The following is an 18,509-nucleotide window of genomic DNA, read 5'->3' as shown; positions in this document are numbered from 1 at the left end:
AATATTTTTTCATTGTGGAAAAAATTATTTTTGATTCAAATAAAACTTTTAATTTTCCATAAACTTCTGGTGTTTGCTGCAAAAACATCCCCACAGCACAATGCTGCCACCACCATGTTTGACTGTGGGAATGTGTTGATTTCCTCCCACCTGAGCTGTGGATCCCTGCAGCTCCTCCACAGTCGCCATGGTAACGCTCTCCTCCAGCCTGTCAGTCTAATGGACGCACAAATCGGTCAATTAAAATAGGGGTGTGAATACTTTTCTTAGAAGCTGCAGGTTGGAGGGAAAACTGCTCCACTGAGGGATGTTTATGATTTTATAATGACTTTAATGTTTGTTTTCATATGCAGAGAAAATCAGATGAAAGCATGAGAACAAAGCGCAGGTGAGAGAAACGGACAGCAGGGGGCAGCAGGTCCGCAGGTTGCTTTATTTTCTGTAAAATAAAGAGTAATGACAGTCTGTATGTCTCCATCGGTCCGCCTTTAAAAACGGCTCCTGCTGACGTCAGAAGCACTTCCGGTTTTAAACATATTTACAATATTCCCTGGTTATTAATATTATCATTAAACAACTCCAATAAAAACACCTGAATACAAACATATTCAGTTTTTCCTCTAAAACTATAAACAACACAAAGGATGTGAGAAATTCACAAACATCAGTAGAAAACAGGATGAAATATGACCCTAGTCTCAAACACACACACACACACACGCACACACACACACACACACACACACAGCAGGTTCATAGAACCTTTTTGTTCGTGGTTCTGTCCACATCCAGTTTGTTCGATCATTAAAGAACCGAGTCCTGTTAAAAAAAAGGATCATTTTCAGGTCCGGTTCCGATTCCCTCTAAGACCAGAAGTCTGGCGACTGAACGGAAAAATGACCGAATCCTCCCAGGAACTTTCTCTGGTTCTGGTTCTGCTCCGAGTTTAACATCCACAGATGTTATTCAAACTCAACAATAAGAGAAAATGGGATTTATGTATTTTCACCATGTTATGCAGTTAGTTTCAATCTTAATTTATTTAGCTAAATATTTTCCTTCATATTAAATATTTAATTATCAAGGTTAATTATCTGGCTCCAAATTATTTATTTTATAAAAAAATGTAGTTTTAAAGCTAAACATTTAGATTGAAACTAATATATTAATTAAATTGAAAATTAATTAATATATAGAAAAGAAAAACTTAGGTTTCCGAACCTCTTCATCTTCGTTTCTTTTCTTAAACATTTCATTTTAAACAAAAACACGAGCCGTTTTAAAATCAAACAGATCTTTACCGATGGCTCTACAGCAGCTTCTGAAGGCTCAGCTTTTAATTTGATAGTCCACTTCCGCTAATTTGTTCATTAGCTAGCCCAGAGCTAAATATTTCGCTAGAAGCTAAATATTCGGTTTCTACATTTAGTTAATTTAGAGCTAAAGTGCCCAAAACATTGCGGTTCATTTCTGAGTGTCTAACTCACAGGTGTCAAACTCCAGTCCTTGAGGGCCGCAGTCCTGCAGGTTTTAGATGAGCCACAGGTACAAAACCCTGGAATGAAACGGTTTATGTACCTCCTCCTGGTGTGGGTCAGTTCTCCAGAGCCTTAATGACCTAATTATTCTATTCAGGTGGTGCAGCAGAGGCTCATCTAAAAGTTGTAGGACTGCGGCCCTTGAGGACTGGAGTTTGACACCCCTGGTCTAACTGAAGACGGCCCTCCGTCTCGGACCGGACCGGACCGGAACCCGTCCCGCTTCGAGCGGCTCCAGCCCCACAGACGCTGGTCCTGATCTGAGAAGGGTTAAAGCTCTCAACAGTAACTGCGGGTTCTGGTACCGTTTCACTTTGTTCTGATCAACTACCGAATTTTAACGGGCTCAGGTTTGGTTCCGGTCAGTCCGTGTGAAGGACCTGCAGCAGCTCGCTCTGACCTGCAGGGGGCAGCACTGCAGTTCTGAACCGGATGTTTTCCACATTCCGGACAGTCAGTCGGAACCAGTCACTGACCCGTTCTGCCTCCAGAACCTTCCGACTTCCTGTTGGTTCTGATAAATCACTATAAGATCCAAATTAATCTGGACCCGGCTGGACTGGACTCTCTAAGCAGAACTTTGCAGCCCATCTTTCTGGAATATTCCTGGGAAAATCTGATTTTTCATGATTTTGCGGTGGAACAGCAGAACCAGGAATCGGACCGGGCCGTGTCGGATTCTCGGACAGAAGAACACGACTGCAGAGTTTATTAGACTCTCATATTAGAAACTTTGTACACATTTCAAATCTTTATAAAATACAAACTTATTTACATGTTACAGAAAAAATATGGCTAAAAAACGGATGCAGCAGCAGGCAGGGGGCGTGGCTAAGCGCTGTCCATCACAGTGAGTGGGCGGGGCTAAAGGGTTCGTCCCACCAATCAGGAGACGTCTTGCTTAAAGACTTTGGGCAGAAATAAAAATATAAAAATTAAAAATAGTTTTACTTTTTTCCTTCAAAGTGCAAAAATCTATTTTTCATCTTTCTGTAAAAGTCATTTCAGGGCTTTTCTGGTTCCGGTCGGAACCAGACCTGGATCAGAGATGAGGAGCTGCTGGAGGCAGCAGACCCGGTCCGGTTCAGACCCGGTCCAGGTCTGGAGGTGTTTGTTCTCCCGGGTAATGCAGCTTTGGACCCGCTGGGTTCTGGAGGACCGCAGAGGTTCTTATCACATGAACTGCACTGACATTTTTCAGAACCGGATCCTCCTAAAGGAACCGGTTCTGATCCGGTCTTCCCGTCCCTGTGGATTGAGTGTTCCGGGCTTTTCTTTGGACTTTGGTGGCTACAGTGGAACTGTGGTGCATTCAGGGTCCGCTTCAGAAAATCTGAACTCTGAGGTGATGTTTGACACGAAATGAACTGGAGTTCTGGGTCCAGTGGGTCCAGAACCACAGACATGTGGACCGGCTGGTTCCGGATCTCCTCTGGAATAACGAAGCAGAAAAAGTTCTGCAGGTAGACCGGATCGGGTCCGAAGTGGTTCTCTGAGTGACTCACCGACCCACTGAGCATCTGACAGAGCAGTACCGGTTCTGGTCCTGCTTCCATGTAACAAAGATCTTCACAGCGCTGCTGGTTTGGTTTTTTTACATTTCCTCTCCTGGATCTTGGGCCCACATGGACCAGAACCAGAATCCAGAGAGTTTCCAGGTAAAATAAGTCTATTGTGACCTCTGACCTCAGGTCTTCAGTCTAAGCACTCCATGTGGAGGGATAGGTGCCCAGCCCGGCCCGGCCCGGTTATTTGAGGCGGTCGGAGCGGAAGGAGTCCTCCACGGCCGGGTCGGCCAGCATCAGCTCGCCCTCCAGCAGGTCCAGCGCCAGCGGGTCGATGCGCAGCGGCTCGTCCAAGGAGAAGGCGTCCATCTCGAAGCCGGGGACGTGGGACAGAGCGCTGGCGATCTCCTTGGACAGACCGGGGGGAGAGTCTCCTGCAGGGGGAGGGAACGGGTCAGAACCGGGTCAGAACAGTGTGAGGTTCTGGTGGTTCTGGTGGGTACCTGTGAGGATGATGTTGGGGACGTTCTGGCGGCCGTCTCCACCGCCGTAGTTCTGGTTCTGGTGGTTGAGCCGCCGCGGGTCGCCGGGCTCCTGCAGCTCCAGCGCCCCCAGGGTGTTGGACGGGAACTGGTTCTGACCCGGTCCGCCGTGGTTCAGGCCGTCGACCGGACTCTCAGCCGGGAACTGGAGCAGAGGGAGAGGACCGGTTAAGGAGGTAGCAGGGCTGGTGCTGCCCCCGGCTGGTGGAGGGCAGAACTGCAGCACACGGTGTGAGAAGAATAATCAAGTTTCTCCTGGCAGAGCAGGAAGTTCAGTTAGTGCTGCTGAGGCCCTGCAAGTTCCTGGACTGAATCTGTGGTGAGCGGCAGCCTTCTGCAGCGCTGACCAGGGGCTCGTCTAAAACACGCCGAGGCCCGAGCCCGGGGCCCGGGGCCCGGGGCCCGGCGCTGACAGGCTCCAAGTTACAGGAAGAAATTCAAAGAAAAATTAAGTTTCACCTGCTGGTGTGATTTTCCCGACAGCTGCAGGCTGAGGTACGGATCGTCCAGCAGCGAACTGAACAGTGCGTCCTGCAAGAAGCACATCAGGATGTCAACAGCAAAACCAGGCTGGTCAACATGGGGGCCGCGGCCCCTCAGGGGGCCACCAGGGGATGATACAGGGACCGCAGAACGTTGGGGGAAGATGGGACTGTTTCTATGTGAGGTTCTGACCCGATTGGATCCTACCCTGGTTCTGGTACTCACGTTGTAGAAGTCTGTGTTCAGGTTGATGTGCTGCTGCTCTGCCTGCTGGTTCTGGTCCGGTTTGGGCCGGTACTGGGACGACGTCTGGCTGCACGGGTCCAAAGTGCTCTCCGACTTGACGGGCGGATTCTGCTGCGGTCCCATGGGCCTCTGCAACAGTGGAGGAGCAGAACCGGGTCAGGACCGAGTCAGAACATCAGAAGGGGGCGAGAATCCAGACATACCGGTCCAAACTGCTGCAGGTGCTGGTTCCGGAGGTTCTGCAGGTGCAGCTGCTGCTGATTGGTTCTGGGCTGCTGGAGGCGGAGCATCTGGTGGTTCTGACCCAGAGATGGGTTCTGCTGGCCTGGCTGGCTGAGCGGGTATGGAGGGAGGCGGCTGGTGTCCAACGGGACGCCCTGCAGGGACACAGGAAGTGACATCACTGGGTGATGAGGGGAGCACTTCCTGTTGCAGGAACTTGATGTGCATCAATCGTCATCCACCTGGCTCCAGGTGAGCTGGTTACCTGGGAGATGGAGGACAGGGTGGGGGACATGGTGGGGGAGAACTGTTTGGGGTGGATCCTCCGTGACTCCCCCGCCATCGGCAGGATGAGCGGCGACAGCTGGGCCCGTCTCCGTGGCGACGTGCTGAGCGACGCCTGGCCCTGCCCGGATCGCATCGCAGAGTAGGGGGAGGAGCCAGATCCAACCACGCCCCCTCCGCCCCCGTAGCCGCCGGACTGGAGGGAGGAGTTACTGTGGGACGAGTGCAGCGATTGGCTGCTGAGGGAGGACGGCAGGGAGGGGGAGGAGCTGAGCGACGACTGCAGAGACGGGTTGCTTAGCGACGAGTGAAGGGAGGCGGAGCTCAGAGAGTTGGAGAAGGAGTGGCTGCTGAGGGACGACTGAATGTTGGGGTTGCTTAGCGACGACTGCAGGTTGGGGTTACTGAGCGTGCTCTGTAGAGACGCCAGGAGACCTGAGGGTGCAGACCAACAGACAGGAAGTAGAAAAAAAAATCATTACAGGAAGTAGAAGACAGACTGAAAGCGATCTGAGTCCAGTGGCTCCAAAGCAAGCCCACATCATCACTCCTACACCTCCGTGCTTCACTCTGTCTGTTTCCAGAGAGGAGGCTTTCTGTGTGTCATGACCTTGAACCCTTTGTCTCTCTGAGATTGATGGACTGGTCTGGAGATGACCTTTGACCCCTCCCAGGTTGACGTGCAGCACTGATCAGATCCAGAACCAATTTCTAAATCGACAAAGACCTGAGCAGACAGCAGGTAGCGCTGCAGACACGCTGCAGCTCGTCTCATCTCCACATCTGACCTTTAACCTCCCACCAGCTGTGCTCTGAACATTTGCGATGGTAATCAGAGGCGCTTCCTGTCTGAAACCGATCCAGCTGCAGTTTGCTGCTGCAGCTTCCTGCCTGCGGCTCCTGCAGCCACCAAACACGCCGACGTTTTCCGACTGCAGAGGAAGAACGAACCCGCCGCCGTCTGAACCCGGGGTTAAATTTAGAGCGCAGCTCAGGCCTGGAGATCAACACGTCCAGAAATACAACCTGCAGAAACGTTTCCTCAGAGATCAGGGTCACTCTGACCCAAACACACTGAATGCACGGCGGTGGCAGCATCATGGCTTCTGCAGACCACATCTTTTTATCTCTTTATCCAGAACTCGTCCAGCTTCACTGAAACCACGGTGGCGCGACACCTCCAGAACGTAGTCAAGCCCAGAATTATTCATACACCTGACTGTATTTTTATTTATTAGTATTTTTCACATTTGTTTACATACTTAGTGTGTATGAACAATTCACATCCAACATTACATAACAAAACTTTTGCTATTCCTCTACTTTAGTCTTTTGTCCATTTCCTCTGTGCTGGCTGAAGTCTCAAACCAGCTGTCAGATTTTCCATAATGTAGATTTCTTCTGTTATTCCACTGTTCTTGCCCAGGGGGCGCCACCTCTCACCATTTCCTCCTAATAGCTTTCTTACTAGATATTAACATTATACCTGTATTTTACCTTTGATGCTGTTAAAGTTGCAGAGCTGTAGTACCATGCTACTCATGGGAATATCATATCCCAGAATCTTTGTTCTCTTTTTCCAAACCTACCAATTTCAGGACAGTTCCAAAACGTGAGAATCATCGGTGTTCACTGATCCACAGTTCCTCCAACATCCCATATTTATGCTGTTATATCTATTCTGGACTTTAGGATCGATGAAAAATTGTGTTAACTTTTTCCATGTGAATTCTGTCTGATGAGTTTTCCACATATCCTCATCTGTAATCGTCATGCTAAGCTCTGATTCCCACTTTTATATGAGTAGTTGAATATTTACTCATCATCAGTTTTTGGTAGAATAGAAATGATTTTAATTTTTGCTCCACTGGATGAATTTATCACCATTTGAATCCTGATTTCTGGTTAGCTGCCACTGCAGGTTTAGCTTTAGTTCCTGATCATTTCTAAGGTGCAATAGTTGAAGAGAAGCTTGGGGTAATTAGCAGTACCCTATGATAATGTCTTAAAGTATTTACCATTAGCTTATGCTATGTTTGTATGTGTTTAGCGATAGCTTTCTCTAATATCTTTTAATGTTTACTGTAAGAAATTAATGTATTAAACACATTAATTTCTTATGTGTTTAATGTTTTAGCATTAGCTTCAGCTCATTTTATGCATGTGGTAATTTAGCAGTAGCTTATACAAATTTTTTATGTTTAGCAGTTCTGTCAATTTTTTTTAATGTAATTAGCTAAGTGCTAGCTTCTGCTAATTTCTGTTATTCTAAAACTAAAAGAGGAATGGAAATAAAACTGTGGCTCTTTCCGGCGCCGTAACACCAGGAGGCCCGGTTCTGCAGAGAATCTGCTCAGGTTTCAGGTTTCTTCATTTTATTCAAGTCGAAATTCAGCAACAATAAAATTCCACTTGTGTAAGAATATTTTCACTCCTCTGTGCTGAGATTCGTCCAAACGCTTCGCTGTTTCAAACCTTCAGCGAAATGTAGAGACTTTCATGGTTTGATTTAGTGACGTTTTTATATAAAACCAGAAAAATATTTTTATAACATTTGTAAGACAACAGAGCTGCAGTATTTTGTGTCCAGAAGACGTTGGACGGAAGTTAAAGGTTCTTTTCCTGACCCGGCGGGTTCTGACCTGGTGCTGGCTGGTGGTAGCTGCTGTTTCCTCCGATGGCGTTGATACCCAGCTGGGTGAGGGTGGAGGCCAGGTTCCCGGTGCTGCTGCCCCCGCTCAGAGCAGAGGATGCTGGGTAACCGGGCTCGTCCTGGTCCAGCGGCGTGGGCAGCGGCGACGGGAAGTGGAGGCTGGACAGGTCGGGCAGCGAGCCGCCGGTGTTGGGGACCTGAGGGACGCCTTGGACTGGCGTGGACGGTTGCTCCGGGGACGTGAAGATGCTAGGACGAGTTAAAAGACGGTCAGAACCGGGACTGGACCTCTGGAGGAACTACGGATCAGAACCAAGACTTACTTGATGCCTGGAACCTCACAGGACTTTGGTCGAGACGACGGCAGAGACAACTGGACGGAAAACAGAGACGCTCAGAGACGCAGAAGAAGAAAAGAAGAAATAAAACAGCAGAACCTTGTGGTTCTGGATGATCCACAAGGTTCTGCTCAGGTCCAACCGGGTCCAACTTGAGAGGAGAACTGAACAGTACCTTCTTGGCGTCCCAAGCTTTGAGCAGTTTGTCTTCGTCCAAAATGTTTTCCTCAATGGGAGGAACCGGATATGGGAACACTGCAGGATGGAGGACAGGACCATCAGAACCATCAGAACCAGCAGAAGAACCTCTTAACACACAGCCTTCTGTCACACTGGATCAGAACCAGATCAGAACCTGAGCGTAGGAGTTTTTGTGTCCCACTGCTGGAGCACTTCCTGGTTTCTGTCCAATCAAAGGGCAGAAAGACCCCCCCCCCCCCCTTTCACAGTACATCTGGTTCTGGTCAGTTCTGCAGAAACTGGACCTGGATGGAGTGACTCTGCCAGAAGGTTCTGACCCAACTTCCTGGTTCTAACACTAGAACTATTGGAGTTTCACTGCGACTTTCTCAGCAGCTCCGACTCACTTCTTCTGTTCTCTGCATCGCTCGGCCCTGCAGCGGAGAGAGAGAGAGGTGCTTCAGACAACCAGCATCCAACCTGCATCCAACCTGCATCCAACCTGCTTCCAGCATCCAACCTGCATCCAGCATCCAACTATTATCCAACCTGCATCCATCCAGCATCCAACCAGCATCCAACCTGCTACCAGCATCCAACATATAACCATCATCCAACTATTATTCAACCCGCATCCATCCAGCATCCAACCTGCATCCAGCATCCAACTATTATCCAACCTGCATCCATCCAGCATCCAACCAGCATCCAACTAGTATCCAACCTGCATCCAGCATCCAACATCCAACCAGCATCCAACATATAACCAGCATCCAACTTGCATCCAACCTGCACCCAGCATCCAACCTGCATCCAGCATCCAACCAGCATCCAACTAGTATCCAACCTGCGTCCAGCATACATCCAGCATCCAACCTGCATCCAGTATCCATCCAGCATCCAACTAGCATCCAACCTGCATCCAACTGGTATCCAACTTGTATCCAACCTGCATCCATCCAGCATTAAAACCTGCATCCAACCAGCATCCATCCAGCATCCAACCTGCATCCAACCAGCATCCAGCATTCAACCAGAATCCAACCTGCATTCATCCAGCATCCAACCTGCATTCATCCAGCATCCAACCTGCATCCAACTGGTATCCAACTTGCATCCAGCATTAAAACCTGCATCCAACCAGCATCCACCATCCAACCTGCATCCAGCATTAAAATCTGCATCCAACCAGCATCTACCATCCAACCAGCATCCATCCAGCATCCAACCTGCATCCAACCAGCATCCAACCTGCATCCAGTATTAAAATCTGCATCCAACCAGCATCCAGCATCCAACCTGCATCCAACTGGTATCCAACTTGCATCCAGCATTAAAACCTGCATCCAACCAGCATCCACCATCCATCCAGCATCCAACCTGCATCCATCCAGCATTAAAACCTGCATCCAACCAGCATCCAACCTGCAGCCAGCATCCAACAAACATCCAACCTGCATCCAGAATCCATCCAACCAGCATCCAATGAGCATCCAACCAGCATCCACCATCCATCCAGCATCCAACCTGCATTCGTCCAGCATCCAACCTGCATCCAGCATTAAAACCTGCATCCAACCAGCATCCACCATCCAACCAGCGTCCATCCAGCATCCAACCTGCATCCAGCATCCAACCATCCATCCATGGTGCTCACCGCTGCGTCTGGCTCCCTGGGGGGTCAGGGTGGGTCCCGCCATGCTGAAGTCTCCCATGGGGGGGTTCATGACGCTGGTGTGGAGGGCGGAGTCAGAGTTGGTCCTGAAGGGGGCAGACAAAAAGATTCAGGAGGAGAGAAGAAGAAGAAGTTCAACGGGTTGAAAGTAGCTGGAGACGCTGCATCACTGCGACCCAAAGACTGCAGCAACAAACCTGCAGCTGCTGCAGCAACAAACCTGCAGCTGGATGTGAGTGGATGTACAGAGCTAGTGGAGCTCAGACAGCAGAGATGGACGGATGAAACAGACAGGAACAGGAAACAGAAACGTCTCACACTGTCAGGAAGAGGAGGAAGAGGAGGAAGAAGAGGATTCACCTGTTGAGCGCTGTGGTGGGAAGACGGAACAACTGGCTTTTATCTCCAGGGAAGTTTCCAGACCAGTTCCTTTCAGTGGAACAAGACAAAATTATTTTCCTCCAGTGACCGGAGAGAGAGAGAGAGGAGGGCAGGGCGATGAAGAAGAGGAGCGCAAGCCAAGACAGGAGGAAGATAGAGGCAGCGAGGGGGCGGGGCCGAAATTTGGTCATCAGGTTTTAGTAGGACAGACTGGGAGAACAGCATCTATAGGCCTGTCATGATAACTAATTTTGCTCAACGATTAATTGTCTCAAAAATTATTGCGATAAACGATAATATTGTCTGAAGATCTTTTTACACTGATTTAATGGAAATGACGTAATAATGCATGTGATTTCCTGCCAAAGATAGATACACTTTATTTTCAAAAGAATATTTAACACTGGAGCTGATAAACTAAATAAACAAAACAACCAAAAACAAAATGGATTCTCAGTCTCCATTAACAAAAAATGTACTTGATAAAAACTAAACAACATAAAGCCAAAGTGGAAATAAATACTGCATTCAACCAAAAGAGTGCAGATTATGAAGTCTGTATATTATGTTGCCCTTCAGTAATAATTAGATCTAAATAGAGAAGATGGGCACATCGACTACCTGATGCAATAATTCACACTACAGATTTTTTGCTCCTATTTTCCCCTTAAGACAATCTTAGAACGCCAGCCGGTCTAACATTGTCTCTTACGATTTCATAACCGATCCGGTACTGTGTGATCGTCGTTGCCGCTCCGATCCAAATCAGGGGTTTTCCCCACTGGAAGCTTTAACTACACCTGTTGAATGTGACAGGCAGCCAATCAGAAAGCGAGGATTCCCCTCCTCGCTTTCTGAGGGGAAATTACGGAGGGGAATCCCAACCAGCTGACACGGCGCAACCCGAAGTCCGGCGGACATTGGAGTTGATATGTGGAAACAACATTAATGTTTATTCAACATGCAAAGAATATAGAAATGACAAAGGGAGGAGTTGGAGCGAAATTGCTACCGCAGTTGATAAACCTGGTAACTTTTCAGCTGTTCTTCGTTAACGTGACGTAAACAGGTTCTAATGATTTTCATTCAGTCAGGACTTTACTCTGACACTAGCCACATGCATTGCAGGTAGATTGTAGTAAAGCATTGATTAATGTCTGGTTTTAAAATTAGTTCACTGGACTTGCAGCCATTATTTTGTGCCCATTGTTGGACACCACACGGCAGGATCGAACCCGATCGAACCGTTATACCTAGGATTTCTGTCGGCTAATGTTTGGTCTGTCAGGTTTTGAAAACGGGCAACAATCGGTCTCGTGTGCGCTGGACTTTACACTAAGGAAATGAGGAAGGGAGGGTCAGTGGATCGTCAAGATGGTATATTTGCTGTAACCGATTAAGGATCCGTGCTTGAAGGACCCATGGATCATCAGTTGGGCTTTCTACAATGGCTGGATGTGGTTCTGTCGATGTTCTCCGCGTTCTTCTGCTACTTTTTATACTCTTGGTTGCGGAGAACCTCGCCCAGCGGAGTAGCGGCATTGTTTGCCCGCGTGAACGGCTGATTGCACTGTGTGGGCCTCTGCTGCTGCCCGGAGACGGGCCTGTGGTCCGGAGGAGTTACGGAGGAGACGACGGGGCTGCAGGTCTGGAGTTAAACGGAGGGAGAAGAGGAGACGGCGCAGGCCAGCGGTACCGGCGATTGTTGTAGGGAACGTGAGGTCTTGGGAAATAGGACAGACAAACTCACGGCGCTGGTTAGGACCCAGAAGGAGTACTGGGAGTGCAGTATTTTCTGCTTCACGGAAACCTGGCTGCACTCGCTTATTCCGGACTACAGCGTGGAGGTTCCTGGATTTTCCTTGGTGCGGGGGGACAGGGACTTTTCCAAGAGTCGGAAGAAGAGGGGCGGCGGGATTGCACTTTATGTGAGTGAGAGGTGGTGTAATCCCGGTCATGTTGACGTGAAGGAACAGATTTGTAGCCCAGACATTGAACTCCTGGCTGTGGGAATGCGGCCGTGTTATTTACCGAGGGAGTTTACGTCCGCCATTTTGATCACTGTTTACATTCCCCCCATCAGCTGATGCAGCGGTGGCCTGTGACGTCATCAGCGCTACCGCAGCCAAACTCCAGACTCAACACCCGGACCTTGTTATTGTGTCTTGTCTCTATGCTGTAACTGCGAGGTAATTTCCCTGCTGGGATGAATAAAGTACTTCTATTCTATTCTATTCAGTGGAGAGCACTGGAGTTGAGTCTTTTTTCATTCAGTGTCATTAACAGAAAGAGAAAAAGGCCGGAAGAGACGATACGATTAATTGATTTATCGTTTATCGCGACAGACCTAAGCATCCACCATCCAACGTCCATTACGTAAAGTCGCAATAACGCGATAAGTGAGTTTGTCACGAGGGATCTGGATGAATCCATCAAAGCTTTTTACTCATTAAAATCACATTTTTTCTGATAATTTTATAACTATATTCTGGAAATAAATAAATCTTAGTCTCCTTCATTCTGACAGAGTTTATGTGAGAATTAAGACCTTTTAGTGTTTTCCTAATCTTCCTCTATTCAGAACCATCTGAAACCCAACGGCCAGGCCGTGAAACAAAACGGAGCGAAGGGAAGCGGCTTGGAGTTAAAACGACTGAAACTGCAGGAACAAATTAATGAAGCCACAGAAAAACCACAGAAGCAGCAGCGGCCCAGACCCGCTTCCTGTTAGTGCTTCAGCTGTTAGTGAAACAGAGGGATCCACTTTGTGTGACCCACAGCGACCATAACCAGAACCGTTTAGTCAGCAGAACTGATACCCAGGTTCTGGTGCGGTTGGACCAGCAGAGACAGAACAGTGATCTTTGCTTTGGTTCTGACCCAGACGTTCCCTGGATCAGGAGATCTCTAGGATTTCTGGATCTTGGCCGGGTTCCTGAGTGGTTCTGGTTCTGACCCAAACCAGCAGTCAGTTGCAGGAAAACCCCAAAGATCCATCAGAGGCTGAAGCGCCATCTGAGCTCGATGCGTCACCTAAAGGTCACCCACAGGTCATGCATCCTGACAGGAGTCAGGAATCTGTTCAGGACTGGTCCAGATCTTATCCCCACTCTACTGGTTCTGGTTCTGGTTCGACCCAAACGAAAGCCCCGAGAGATCCTGGAGATGAGCTCGGAGGCCGACGGCTCCATCGGGGAGCAGCAGCTGAACCTCAGCCAGGCGTCCAGAGCCGTCCTAAAGGGACACAAGCGTTCCTGATCCAACAGCTGGTTCGGACGGATTACTTCCTTAGCATGTGAGCTAGCTCTGCAGGTGTGTTGGGTCAGGGCAACATGCGGGACATCGTCCCCTGAGGACAGACTGCGTCTCCTGTCCTCCTGCAGTCTGCCTGATGAGCCTCTGCTGCTCCGCTGAACCACCTGGGGTCACGCTGGGGTCACAGTGGGGCTTTAGAGAGGCAGGAACACACAGGGGGCTCGGAAAGAGACAAACAGGGGTCCCAGAGGACAGACACGTCTCCATGGAGACAGGGGTGGGGGGTTGGGGGGTAGCAGACTCCACCTTCTCCAGCTGGCATCGGGGGGCGGGGACAGGTAGGCGGCGCTGTACAGAGAGTTTTCCACCTGGGGAGGCAGCAGGTTAAGGAGCAACAACACAGTCAGGCTCTTTCACAATAAAAGCACCACTATTCAACCTGCTCTTCTTCTCCTTCTGAATTAAAGAAACATTTCCAGAACCTAACCCTCCACTGCGTGACAGCCGGGTTCTGGATTCTTCTGTCATTTCATTAACTCTGCAGAGTTCAGACTAAGGCAGCATCACATAGCAACAGCAGGGACCAGACCGGACCAGAACCTCTAGGTCAGCAGGAACAGCGGTTCTGAAGGATACTTGGCGGTTCCGGTACGGTCGGACCGGCGAGACGAAGCGGCGGTCCCTCTGGACCCGCTCCACCAGGCCGTGGTGGCGGGTGGAGCGGCTGGACTCCAGGCCGGACTGGAACGAGCCCTGAGGGGAGGAACAGCAGAAGAAGAAGAGACGTTCACCGCTGGGCTCAGAATTCAAGTTCTGAGACTTTTATGGCTGCAGCTGAAAATATTCAACCAGGACGGAAACGCCGGAACACAATTCAGCCACAATAAAAGAAGATTCAAGGTCAACAGGAACACAACGCTTTACTGGAGTTATACTGGGCAGGTAACCAGAGACTGGAGGCTAACGCTAACAGAGGACTGGTGGAGGCTAACGGAGGACTGGTGGAGGCTAACGGAGGACTGGTGGAGGCTAACGGAGGACTGGTGGAGGCTAACGGAGGACTGGTGGAGGCTAACGCTAACAGAGGACTGGTGGAGGCTAACAGAGGACTGGTGGAGGCTAACGGAGGACTGGTGGAGGCTAACGGAGGACTGGTGGAGGCTAATGCTAACAGAGGACTGGTGGAGGCTAACGGAGGACTGGTGGAGGCTAATGGAGGACTGGTGGAGGCTAACGCTAACAGAGGACTGGTGGAGGCTAATGCTAACAGAGGACTGGTGGAGGCTAACAGAGGACTGGTGGAGGCTAACGGAGGACTGGTGGAGGCTAACGCTAACGGAGGACTGGTGGAGGCTAATGCTAACAGAGGACTGGTGGAGGCTAACGGAGGACTGGTGGAGGCTAACGGAGGACTGGTGGAGGCTAACGGAGGACTGGTGGAGGCTAACGGAGGACTGGTGGAGGCTAACGGAGGACTGGTGGAGGCTAACGCTAACAGAGGACTGGTGGAGGCTAACGCTAACAGAGGACTGGTGGAGGCTAACAGAGGACTGGTGGAGGCTAACGGAGGACTGGTGGAGGCTAACGGAGGACTGGTGGAGGCTAATGCTAACAGAGGACTGGTGGAGGCTAACGGAGGACTGGTGGAGGCTAATGGAGGACTGGTGGAGGCTAACGCTAACAGAGGACTGGTGGAGGCTAACAGAGGACTGGTGGAGGCTAACAGAGGACTGGTGGAGGCTAACGGAGGACTGGTGGAGGCTAACGGAGGACTGGTGGAGGCTAACGGAGGACTGGTGGAGGCTAACGGAGGACTGGTGGAGGCTAACGGAGGACTGGTGGAGGACTGGTGGAGGCTAACAGAGGACTGGTGGAGGACTGGTGGAGGCTAATGCTAACAGAGGACTGGTGGAGGCTAACAGAGGACTGGTGGAGGCTAAAGGCTAACAGAGGACTGGTGGAGGCTAACGATAACACTGTGTTAGTGGAGGCTAATGTTAAATCTTGTCCAGCTCAGGTTAGCGGCTTACCTGGAAGTCCTGCGGGTTGCGGCCGATCTGGTTGACATTGGGTAAGGAGCCGCCGTAGTATGGCCCCTGGTTCCGAGTCAGGCGTAACTTCTGGGCCTGCAGCTGCCGGGACAACCACAGGTTCTGATCAAAACCATCATCATCATCATCATCATCATCATCAGACTGCATGTTTATCACTGATGGGTCTAAATATCTGAGTTTATTCAGCATGAATGAACTCGGTCTTATGACCTATGATGTCACAACAACGCCGTCAGGCAGGTCCGATCCGGCCGGTACTGGACGGTTCAAACAGACCCAAACAGAACGCAGCAGAACTACGTCCGGTCTGGTTTGGACCGGCCTATTGGGCTACAGCAGACTGAGGCTTCTGAACGGTTCTGGAGGTCCATCAGCACCAGCTGGACCCGACCTTCAGCTGCCTAGAACCTGGGTTCATTCTGCCGACTCCAGAACCAGAACCAAATGGCTGCACAAGCAGAACTCTGGCCCGGTTTCAGGTCCAAAGTTCTCCAGACGTTTCTGCAGATGAAACAAGTTCTGGTTTGTTTTTCTGCAGGAACTGAGCTGAGAAAAAGTTTTCACCCATGAAGATTTTTCTGTTCATAATTTAATAAACAGAATCAATCCATAAAGTCGCTTTTTAAAAACCATTTTATTAACAGGAATCTCCAAACCAGCCTGCTTATGTGGGTAGTAGTATAATCCTGAAAGCTCTGCCAAGAGCCCAGAGCATTATGCCACCTCTACCAGCAGAGCCTGGAGATGAAAACACCGATCTGGACACCAACAGGAACTGAGTAGAGGAGCAGCCAAAGTCCAAAGAAAAGCCAAACAACCGATGAAGAGTTTAACGTGCAGCTGGATGTTTCAGGTCAACAAATCTGACCCCAGGATGGGATGAAAACAGACTGATAACGGGTCTAAAAACACCTGGAGTTTGTTCAAAGTCTGTTCGAAACCACCGCAAACATTCAAAAACACAACAAACCGGGACAGAGCAGAGGCTCCGTAGCTCCAGCAGCCGGACAGCTCCCAGTTTTTCACCCGAGTTAGGACGCCTCATTCCCGGCTCCAGCAGCCGGACAGCTCCCAGCAGTGCAGTAGTAAACAGTTAGCATCGCTGCTAACAGAAGCTAGCCCCGCTAACGACGGAAACGAAGAAAACCGAAGCGCTTCCGACTCTAAACGAGACAGAAGCTTCTCACGTTATCCCTGTGAACGTCTTTTTGTTTCTAAAGTAACCGAACACAACCAAAAATCTCCAGTCGACTCAGCAGAACCAGCGGATCTGGCGCCTCTCGAAGACCCGGACAGGCCTCTCTTCCTCCGGGGAGCTCCCTCCTCCTACCTCCTCCGCCTCGCACTCACCCTGGTCGAAGTGATGTCCATCATAACCTCCTGGAAGGCGGCCGTCTCCTCGGCCTGTCGCTGGGTGTGCAGAGCAATCTTCTCGCTGAACTTTCGGGGGTTGGAGGCCCCGGACCCGGAGCCCATGGCGGGTCCTGGTCCGGGTCCTGGTCCGCCTGAACCCGTCGCAGACATCTTCTCCGAGCGGACCGGACGACCTGACGTAGTGGAATGATTTCAATCAGAGAAGGTCGGAAAAGAAAGAGGTCTCACTTTGAGGATTATTCCTAGGACCAGGAGCCTCGGACTAAGATCAGTAAACAGCTTCTTTTTTGGCCACCGTGATTTAGGACCTTCCGAGCAGAATTTATTAAACTGTGAAGATCTAGTAAAAACTAGGTTTTAACTTTTTAAACTAAAGCTCAAATATTCTCTAACGGTTAAGTTATTACATTGTTAGGGTTCATATGTAATGATTTTCAAGCAGCGTTGTGTTTTTTACTTTGTGGTTAAACTTTGACAGATTTGTGTCTGTAGATTAATTTATTGTTCTTTTTTCCAAGACTTATACACTTTATATAATATTCTCAGCAGTGTTTAATACATTTCTTGACTTTGCAGCAAAACGATGTATTTGTTTTTATTTTGGGTTATATCTAACATGTTTTGTTTTGGAAATATAAACCAGAATTTTAATAGATCTGTTTTTGTAGATTTCATTTAGTAGTCGAAGTGAGGCATCACTGAAAGATTAGAAAAGTTGGGTGGTTGCGAGGCGGCATCACGGCGCCCTCTGCTGGTAGAAAGTACGTAGTGCTGCTGCTTCTGTATTCTGCTGAACTTCGTTCACCGAAATCTGACAAGAAAATAAAACTTTTTCTGGAGAAAATGGAATAGACTCCGAGACCTTCCAGAAATCCATAACCAAAAACAGTTACCTATCCAACTTATCAATTTATTAACATTCTCATTTAAAATCAAGTCATTAAATCATTATGTCCTTGTTGCTAAAACAATCAATTAATCTGTTAGTAATGAATAACTGACAGAAACATGGAAGGTGAAGCATCGATGTTTTCTCTGTAGAGAGAGAAGAAACCATGAGGAAGGTTCTGGAGATCAGAACCAGAACCTCCAGGCGGGTCAGAACCAGCGTTTCTCAGAACGGTTTCCTCCTCTCTGGATTGTCGGTTTATAAGACAAAAGGTGTTGTGCGCAATTCTGTTCCCCTGTGAAAATCTGCCCCCTTGTGTCGGGAGCGCGCATTGCAGCCGGAGAGGATCTGACCATTTTCACGGCGCTTCTGATCGATTTCTCGGTAAAAACAACTCAGTTAATCATGTCAAGCTTGTAACATTTAGTTTAATCGGCAGCTGTTACTACATGATTACATGATTACTATTATTTGTATGTTTGGCTAAAACATCTGTATTTAGCAAAACTTAAAACATTAACATGGACTCTGAAAACATTTATTTAAGGAAATTGTTTGTCTACAAATTAATAAGTACAATCATTTTATTTTCTATATTTTTTTCATAAATGACTGTGTTGGTGCTTAGCACATCCTGTGTAGCAGTTTCATACACACACACATATATACAGTCACGATTGTACATGTATAATTGTGTGTGTGTGTGTGTTTTTATACTTTTGTTAACAGAGGACCTAAAAGACTTGTGTCACTTCTGTGGAGAGATGGAAAGTGACCCGGATGTGAACTGGAAAGTTTTTAGAATTATTCAAAGACTTGGTGTTAGAAAACTAAATGAAGAGGACAAGTTTTATCTAATCTTATCTTGCGTAAACAAGCTATGATTTGA

At 48.7% G+C, this 18,509-nt stretch overlaps 1 protein-coding gene across 2 annotated transcripts; it reads right to left on the bottom strand.

Moving 5' to 3' along the window:
- Positions 1 to 2,232: 2,232 nt before the first annotated feature.
- Positions 2,233 to 17,164, bottom strand: crtc2 (CREB regulated transcription coactivator 2). Of its 2 annotated transcripts, XM_023330732.1 has the most exons (16): positions 16,708 to 17,164; positions 15,334 to 15,435; positions 13,940 to 14,056; positions 13,610 to 13,671; positions 10,028 to 10,096; positions 9,650 to 9,753; positions 8,400 to 8,426; positions 7,988 to 8,067; positions 7,798 to 7,847; positions 7,464 to 7,723; positions 4,802 to 5,256; positions 4,518 to 4,691; positions 4,294 to 4,443; positions 4,045 to 4,116; positions 3,547 to 3,730; positions 2,233 to 3,477 (listed from the first exon to the last, which is right to left on the bottom strand). In XM_023330732.1, exons 1-16 carry the CDS (start codon positions 16,879 to 16,881, stop codon positions 3,287 to 3,289), a joined length of 2,271 nt encoding a protein of 756 aa, XP_023186500.1. In that variant the 5' UTR covers positions 16,882 to 17,164; the 3' UTR covers positions 2,233 to 3,286. The 2 variants fall into 2 exon arrangements, with proteins under 2 accessions (XP_023186500.1, XP_023186501.1); XM_023330733.1 differs by lacking the exon at positions 10,028 to 10,096 and having other exon boundaries at positions 16,708 to 17,162.
- Positions 17,165 to 18,509: the final 1,345 nt, after the last annotated feature.

The sequence above is a fragment of the Xiphophorus maculatus genome, chromosome 3 (genome assembly GCF_002775205.1).
Source record: "Xiphophorus maculatus strain JP 163 A chromosome 3, X_maculatus-5.0-male, whole genome shotgun sequence".
NCBI classification, from domain to species: domain Eukaryota; kingdom Metazoa; phylum Chordata; class Actinopteri; order Cyprinodontiformes; family Poeciliidae; genus Xiphophorus; species Xiphophorus maculatus.
Note: the sequence above shows the minus strand (reverse complement) of the source record. Positions and strands in the feature narration are given on the sequence as shown.